Here is an 8,766-nt window from a genome sequence, read left to right on the forward strand (position 1 = left end):
CTCAGGAGCCACGCACAATCTCGTCACAAATAGAGACAGGGATGTGTGGAGAGGGTCGCGGGTAGCGAGAGAGGGCAAGGGCGTCGCCATCATTGTCGGAATCGAGCTGTGAAGTCAGCCGGCTACTCGATGGGTAGGGGCAGCTCTTGATCATTGTTGTGTTGTGCTACTTTATGATAGGAGAGAGACAGGGCAGGGGAAGAGAATGGGAGAGGGGTTTAGATGTAGATTTTGGGTGTACATGACTGACAAATAATTCTTTCTAAATTTGGAAGATGCAAAATTTAAGTTTTAAAATGTGAGGAGCGTATTTAATTTGGAGAGCAATTATCCCAATTGTAAATGAAAAAAAAAAAGAAAATCATTTCGATCCTTTGATAGGAAATAACATGTTCGCCATTTGCCCTTCTATATAGATTTGTCAAAATTGATGATAAATTCATTACTTAACTCATATATAATGGGCTGAGTCATTTTATAGATTAGATACATTCAGTAAATGGGTTTAAAATGGCAAAATCTAAAAAAAAATATGAGTGTTAAATGGATTCACTATTTACATGAACTCAATTCACCTTTGTAAGTCTCTATTCAACCTCTACTAGAAAAGTAACGAACTCCTTAGACTAGCCGCTCCCTTTTTTCCCCCACTATTTTTCAATTTCATTAATCACATAAGTTTCGTCTAATAGTTATTAGATAGTTATTGGAGTATATCTTTTATGGGCTACAATTGACATTATTATTTTTACGTAATATTATAATATTAGTTCTTGTTATTACAATCCATGGTCAGCATAAATACAATATCTTATTTCCATTTAATTAAAATTTCAATTTCTCCGCATTATTTGTTGCTGTGATTTATAAATTCACTACCGAGTAATGACTTTCTCTCATTTTATATTATGTGAAGTTCCATCAAGTTCCTATCAGTCCTCGCTTACGAAACTTCCCTCACATGAGATTGCCCTGAATTTCTTGTGATACTACGAAATATTACGAGGACCCCACCTGAAGAAAAAAGCATCGAACGACGCATTGAAGAAGTGGAATGGGATCGCCTTGTCAAACAGATGGAAAAGAACACAAGACCTCTGGGTTCCTCCTCTCCCTCGACAAAGAGTGATTAGAAGAAGGATGTGATATCTCGTCAGATATATCTTGTTCGTCGCGTGTGGATACCAGTGTGTCAATTAATATTGACCAAAAGCATCTATGAATGCCATGGTTGCATTATTGGTTGCCAAGAGTGTAGGCCATATGTGTGAAATATTGGCTATATATGTGTTGTGTACTTGCTTGCCTTTTCCTCCCTCTTGTGCCTGAATAAGGCATGGGTCGTAATGTCCAGGACTCAGAGAAGTTCCCAATAATAAACTGTTGTGACGTGTGATTAAGTGTGAAAACTACGCGAGGCTAAAATCTCTCCCTCTTCTCTTCAAAATTCCAGTTTGGTAGTAAAGATCTTAGAATGGTAAAATAGCACAAATCCTGATATGCTCTGCACTAGCCTCCGTATAGATCTTGTGCATCAGAATTCCGAGGCTAGGCCTTATGTCTGGAATAAGAGCTAAAGCTGAATGCTAAAAGTTGATCCTAAATGGGTAAGGCCTAGGAGGCACCATTGGAGGACTGAATATCTGCATTAGCTTTGATCTTGTTCCTGGCATTATGCATCTTTTAGTCGCAATAGCAATTTTATCAAAATAACATATACATATAAAGAGCTTAAAATGAGTTAACTAGATGGATGCGGATTTTTATAGGTTAGATTAAATATAGAAGTATTTTAGTAATACGGGGATTGGGTTGTACGGTATATAAATGGGTCAAAACGAGTTAAATGGGTCAATTTAGGTCGGATCATTTTCGATCTGACCAGAACCACCCATTTGATGGCCCTACTTTTGCCCAAATCCCTATACATGAACAAAAAAAAGTAGAACATTGACTATTTTTTTACCACGTATGAAAGCTGAGTTTATGCTCCTTCCATGCTTGAATACCTTAGTTTCCTTGAAAAATTAATACTCTTCATTCCTGTATTTTCACGTTCTTTGTAATCAAGTCCCTAATCAAGTGATTGTACTTTCACAAAATTTTATAATTAAGTCCTTCGGACCCTATAACCGGCCAACTTCAGCAAATGTAGCAGTGGGATGGCGTCGAAGTGTGATGTAGATAATTTTTTTTTCAAAAATAGATGCCACATCGAAAGTATTTTATCCACATCATACGCCGAGATTGTCTATATTAGCTAAAGTTTTGCAAACACGTTCAAGTGGGCATCCACATGTTTTATTCACAGGATACTTTTGCGTCGTTCGCCAGTCAAGTCGGCTAAATTTGGTCAAGTTTGGTGATGGAGGGAGTTGATTTATGAAACTAGAAGTATTTATTTAGAGAAATTAAAAGTAAAAGTACTTGATTGGAAAAAACCCGATGAGATAAAGATAAAAAGTGAACCTCTTTTCTTTCGTTTCATACTATCGGTATGCTGCAGTTTAGTCAAAAGTAGAAAGTTCAGCGAATAAAAAAGCCGCCGTGGAAAATTCACCAACCAAAAAGTCGCACGTAAGAAGACTATCTGTCTGTGTACCGTCCAGAATGCGACATCATACGCGTTAACAATCTGAAAGAAGCTTTTGTTTCCTATCATCAGTTTGAAACTGTTTAGATTATGCAGATTATGTAGTCTTGATTGTTCTGGCCACGGGCTCTCCTTGATTGATGGCTAGTTATGACTGGAGATTAGGACAGAAGTCTTTGATTATTGTTGTGTCACATAGACTAGACATTCCCTTTGAAAAAATGACACAAATAATCCATGAACTTTAGTTAAATATGAACTATGGTCCCTAAACTTTTAATTTGTTCAATGTGGTCCCCAAACTTTTAATTTGTTCAATATAATCCTTACACTTTTGATACATGTCCAAGCTAATCCCTAAACAACAATTTTGTCCTTAAACCTAAATTAATGGAAGGATAACATTGGTTATTTTTAGGGTTAATACCACGAAAAACCCTAAACTGGTACACTTGTGACAATTTTACCCCAAACTATTTTTTTTACCATAAAAAACCCCAAACTGGTACACTTGTGACAAATCTACACTAAACTATTTTTTTGACCACCAAAAACCCCAAATTGGTATACATGTGACAATTTTACCCCGAACTAATTTTTTAATATTATTTTTTATTTTTCGAATTTTTTTATTTATTTTTTATTTTTTCTTTACTTTTTTTTTCCTTTCTTTTCAACCTCTGGCCGGTCGCCGGACCGGCGACCAGCCAGAGGCGGAAGCCAGCGAGGTCGGCCCCGCCGGCCACTGGCGAGGCTCAACCTCGCCGGCGTTGGGCGAGGTCGGCCTCGCCTTGCAACGGCGAGGTCGAGCCTCGCCAGATCTGGCGGGGGCTCGGCCCCGCCGGCGTTGGGCGAGGTCGGCCTCGCCCTGCAACGGTGAGGTCGGCCTCACCCAACACCAGCGAGGTCGAGCCTCGCCAGCGGCCGGCGGGACCGGGCCCTCGTCAGATCTGGCGAGGCTCAACCTCACCATTGTAGGGCGAGGTCAGCCTCGCCCTGCAACGGCGAGGTCGAGCCTCGCCAGATCTGGCGAGGGCTCGGCCCCGCCGTTGCAGGGGGAGGTCAGCCTCGCCGGCGTTGGGCGAGGTCGGCCTCGCCCTGCAACGGCGAGGTCGAGCCTCACCAGATCCTCGCCCAACGCCGACGAGACTGACCTCGCCCAATGCCGGCGAGGTCGGCCTCGCCCTGCAACGGCGAGGTCGAGCCTCGCCAAATCTGGTGAGGGCCTAGCCCCGCCGTCCGCTGGCGAGGCTTAACCTCGCCGGCGTTGGGCGAGGCCGACCTCGCCCAACGCCGGCGGGGTCGAGCCTCGCCAGCGGACGGCGGCGGGGCCGAGTCCTCGCCAGTTGCCGGCGGGGCCGACCTCGCTGGCTTCCGCCTCTGGCCAGTCGCTGGACCGGACCGGCTAGAGGTTGAAGAGAAAGGAAAAAAAAAGTAAAGAAAAAATATAAAAATAATCGAAAAATAAAAAATAATATTAAAAAATTAGTTCTGGGTAAAATTGTCACATGTATACCAGTTTCGGGTTTTTGGTAGTCAAAAAAATAGTTCGGGGTAGATTTGTCACAAGTGTACCAGTTTTGGATTTTTTATGGTCAAAAAAATAGTTTTGGGTAAAATTGTCACAAATGTACTAGTTTAGGGTTTTTCGTAGTATTAACCCTTATTTTTATATAGTTTAGGGACTAGTTTGAACATATACAAAAAATTTCAGAGACCACATTAAATAAATTAAAAATTTAGAGACGACATTACATATTGAGTTAAAGTTCACGGACCACATTGAACAAATTAAAAGTTCAGGGACCATATCGCACAATGAGCCAAAATCCAAGAACCATTTATGTCATCATCCCATTTCCTTTGAAGAGAGAGAGAGAGAGAGAGATTGCTGCAATAATATTCAAGAATTCATTCAATCCACTATATCGTTTCTTTTCTTGAAAGACAAACATATGACAAGTTATACAGTTCACACAAGAAACAAATCAAGAAGTTGAAAACCTACAAGCTAATTTGCTTGAACTTTTAGTTACCCTAGTGTTTCTTTGGACCACCCCCAATATCACTTGTGGAGAAAACCTCACCCTACTAAGGCTTAAAGAAGCTAACTTTAATGCCAGTGTCGATCACCACATAGACACCCGCCGCAATCAGGAGCCCGCTCAGTGCCATCCCCAACGTTCCAAGCACCCAATTGACCCACCAGCTCAGGCCATACATCTTGGGCCTCTTCATCTTGAGCCACATGAAGCATGGGTAGGCCATGGTCACGGGCAGTGCGATCCCGCCGATGAGCCCGGCCATGCTCCCCAAGAACGGGATTGCCACCGCCACGAAGAAGCAGCCGTACCCGAACATTGCCCTGCTGATTGCCCTGCCCCACCATGGCAACGGCTTCTTGAACTTCATGATGAACTTGGACTCCATGTCGTCATGCATCGGCATCCCGTAGATCTGGAACGAGCTCAAAGCGTTGATGATCACAAACAGGATCACGAGCCCGAGGACAGACTGCGCGATGTCGTTCTTGTGCCCGTATATGGCCACCAACATGCCCCCGTTCACGGGTATCTGCAGTGGTCGAAACGAAAGATACAACATCAGCCCAAGATTATTCTCCTAATCGGTTGTTGTTCAAGAAGGGTAACATGTCATTTAGTGATGGTGGCGATCGAGATTGGAGGTGGATTATGTTCATACCTCTCGGCCATATGCCCAGTAGCCTGCAATTGCTAGAGGGAATAAGCACGCCGCGATCATTGCGTATGCAACTTTTGTGCCCCTCCACATTGGCACTCTCGAGGGATGCTTCTCACTCGAAGGCATAGTGGCCTGCAAAAAACAATAATGAAAAAAAAAAACGAAATTGTAAGAAACTTGATTTAGTAAAAGTAATTATATTCCGAATCAAGAATTTTTATCTCAATCTTTTTATCATTATGGTATTGTCGTTCGACGACCTCGCATGCGTAGAGACTAATGAAATTCTTGAAGTTTTAAATGAAGTGACAAGTAAGGTCCGTGTCATTTAAAACGCCGAACCCTACAAAGCTTGCTTACTCGAAAGGAAAGAAATTAATTGATTTTTCTGTCACTGTACCGAGCGTAGAAATTCTTCTAATAGTCGATACGGCAACCATCAACACGTGATCAGTCAAAATCACAAAAGTTTGCGTGGTCCTGAGTGGGGCATCGCTGTAATAAATAAGGTCTAACTTACTTCACGGTTCGGACAGTCGAAACAGCACTCGATTTCATTAAGATCTCAACGAAGATTTGGTGTCGTTGAGGCTTGTATTCTATTTAAAAGCAAGTACTCTTCTAGATGATGTTGTGTGTGAAAAGAAGGACCAGCCGGGATGGTGGTTTCAGACCAGCTTAATCAAGGGAGTTGGTGCCACCTAAGCCAGCGGGCACCGTCGGATTGGAATTTTTTCGGTTGTGATTGAAAGTCAAAGTGCAAAGTCAAAAGGGCCCCCCTCCCACGTGAACTTTGTTGAAGTTTCAACAAGGACGGCTTCATTTTTAAGTGTCAGCGAGAGTCCCTCTCCGAAGGTTCAACAGTCAACTTTTAGCTGCTGAGTATTTAATTCATTTAATGTTACTTCTTTGCAACGACTTCAAAAGGATGACGTGGCACGTGGAGCTCACCGAAAACATTGGGCTAAAGAAAAATAAAACTCAATAGGCAATTCTAAACATGCGAAAGTTAGCTTATAGAGTAACGTGATTAGCTTTTCTTGGGTTTTTAAATCCGACCGAAAGGTTTTCTGAATAGTTTACTTATAACTAATTCACACCACTATTGCTAGTCTCAATTACTTATGGTGCAACATTCAAGCTATGTCACGAGGAGCTAGCAGCTCCATCAAGTCTAGACCACTTTGCCTGTACTAGAAGTAAAATTGGCCGGAGAAATTTAATGTCAAGAAACTCTAAAGTTAGGTGTGTAATTGCCAAAATGACGACTCTTTGGTGCAAAATTTGGTGCTTCGCTAAAAGCACCTTAGGTACATTCTGCTTGATCTAATTTTCTGTGAATTTTATGGATTTCATCTTAGACGTTGTAATGTGGGAGACTGTAAGAGAATTGAAGGAAAGAAGGGGGAAAATCTTTGGTACCTGGATTTCGAGAATGAGGTTGTGGCCTCTGAAGGCGAAGGAGATGATCCCAAGCGCGTTGAGGACGTCGAAGACCCTGGCGATCTCCGTGCTCGCCCTCATGGGGTTGTACGACACGTTGGGCATCCGCCCCTCGGAGACCGAGATGGCCCACATCATGGTGCAGTAGCCGACGGCGGTGATGGCCCCGACGAGGGACACGCCGGCGATGGAGTTGAGGTTGGGCAGCTGGGACAGCAGGACAGCGGCGCATGTGAAGACGAGGTACCACTCCACCGTCGTGAGGTGGTGCGCGCCGCACGTGCCGCCGCACAGGATCTCGAAGAACATCTTGCACGTCTCCCCGCCAATGATGATCAGGGACACGCAGGTGCCTCCCGCGAGGTACATGAAGGGGAACAGCGCCAACCAGTTCGCTAGCTTCTCGCCTGAAATATAGTAATTCGTACGACGTTAAACTAGAGAACGTGGCTGAGTCAGAATTTCTTTCTTTCTTTCTTCTGTCACCATAGTCTTTAGCATCGAATCCATGCTTGTTAAACTAGAGAAAGTGAAGTCATCTTTGGCCACGTGCGACGAGCATGAAGATTCAAGTTAACTCAAGGATTGTGAAATTCAACTCTTCTTGCTGCGTTTTTCTCTCTTGAAAACTACATGATCTTATAAAAATCAGAAGAGAAGATTAATAATTACCAAACGCGGCACTGGCAAGCTGCATGTATCTGCTGTAACGCATCCCCGTCTCGGGAGATTCATGGAGTTGCACCAGCAAGTATAGTGTGTAAAGCTGCCATATGAACGCCAGAGTCAAGCATATAATCCCCCATGTCCTGCAAAGTAATCAGAAATATCGAATCATATACATGTATGAAAAGAAAGACTTCATGTATGAAAAGAAAGACTTTAAGATTATGATCAATGAACAAGTTGCTTGAGTTTTTAACCCAAAAAAAAACAAGTTGCTTGAGTTTCGCTTACCATCCAAGAATGGTGAAAGCCACCGGGAGCACGAGGGCCTGGATCCCGATACCCGAGCAAAGGGTGTGGAAGCCGGCGTAGTACGCATTGCCGTTCCTCGACTCGGTGATGGGGAGCCAGGCGTCGTGCGGGTCGAGCTTGGTCAGGTGCAGAGCCCGCCGGATCGGGCTGCCGAGAGGGGTTATGAACCTCGGGGTGAGGGACAGCCTTGGGGTGGCGATCTTGGGCGTCACGATCCTCGGGGTCTTCGACGGCTTGATCTCCGGCGTCGACAGGAGCGGCGACCTCGACAGGGACGGCGAGTGGTATTGGGATGGAGGGCTCGACACAGGGGGTGGCGTCGGGGCCACCGAGGCATCCGTCGGCGTCGTCGAGGCCGGCCGAGGAGTCACCGGGTTGGAGTTTATCTCATCACCCATCCTTGTTAGCCTCTCTTTTTTTGGTTAAGAGCAAGCACCTTTCAAAAGGAAGACCCAAGAACCTCTCTCTCACTTGGTTCTCTAAGGTTCTTGTTCTTCCTCTCAAATCGAGTGTCTCCACACAAATACCACTGATGCCAAGCTCCTCCTTATATAACGGACTTTGGAACGCAAGGACAAGTACATGCGTTGATGATTTTAGACCGTGGCTCGTTTGGTCATAGAAGAGGGCTAGGGAAAAGAACGTGGAATATTGTGGGTCGATTTCGCTCTCGTTACTTTTAATATTAAACAAAAATGATGAGCCCGCCGTGGGCCTCTAGAAAAGGGGTAGGACAAGAAACGTCTGCATGTGACATAAATGAACAACGATAGCATATAGCAGCCGAGCATGTTTTGTCAAACATTTTCTTTGGGAGTCTGCAATAGAAATTGGTCCAATTCGGACTAACGCCGGTCGTGGGAAACCGCCTGTTTGGTTCTGGTCAGCGTCCATACTTAGAAAAAATGAAGAAGCAAGAGTGGGGTCCGAGTACTTTTGTAGTTGGCCCTTATCTTTATGATGATGGCCTTGACTTGGACCTGGTCCTCCTAAATATTGATACCGATTTCATGTTATTTTACGGTAATTAAGAGATAAAAAAACCTTCT

The 8,766-nt window shown here is 44.0% G+C and overlaps 1 protein-coding gene across 1 annotated transcript; it reads right to left on the reverse strand.

The window, feature by feature from the left end:
- Positions 1-4,481: 4,481 nt before the first annotated feature.
- Positions 4,482-8,259, reverse strand: LOC115681571 (lysine histidine transporter-like 8). Its single transcript, XM_030605551.2, has 5 exons — positions 7,697-8,259; positions 7,412-7,548; positions 6,719-7,146; positions 5,297-5,428; positions 4,482-5,167 (listed from the first exon to the last, which is right to left on the reverse strand). The coding sequence occupies exons 1-5, from the start codon at positions 8,113-8,115 to the stop codon at positions 4,685-4,687; spliced, it is 1,599 nt and encodes a 532-aa protein (XP_030461411.1). The 5' UTR covers positions 8,116-8,259; the 3' UTR covers positions 4,482-4,684.
- Between the last annotated feature and the right edge of the window lie 507 nt (positions 8,260-8,766).

This window comes from Syzygium oleosum, unplaced genomic scaffold, assembly GCF_021117445.2.
Source record: "Syzygium oleosum isolate NSW1041296 unplaced genomic scaffold, Sole_v2.1 Sole_v2.02, whole genome shotgun sequence".
Taxonomy (NCBI): domain Eukaryota; kingdom Viridiplantae; phylum Streptophyta; class Magnoliopsida; order Myrtales; family Myrtaceae; genus Syzygium; species Syzygium oleosum.

Excerpts from the sequence above, each read along its gene's own strand:
- LOC115681571 (XM_030605551.2), bottom strand. The coding sequence starts at position 8,115 with ATGGGTGATGAGATAAACTCCAACCCGGTGACTCCTCGGCCGGCCTCG. Across the intron at positions 7,549-7,696 it reads GCTTTCACCATTCTTGGATG|GACATGGGGGATTATATGCT; the intron begins GTAAGCGAAACT and ends ATTACTTTGCAG. Across the intron at positions 5,168-5,296 it reads ACTGGGCATATGGCCGAGAG|ATACCCGTGAACGGGGGCAT; the intron begins GTATGAACATAA and ends CGACCACTGCAG.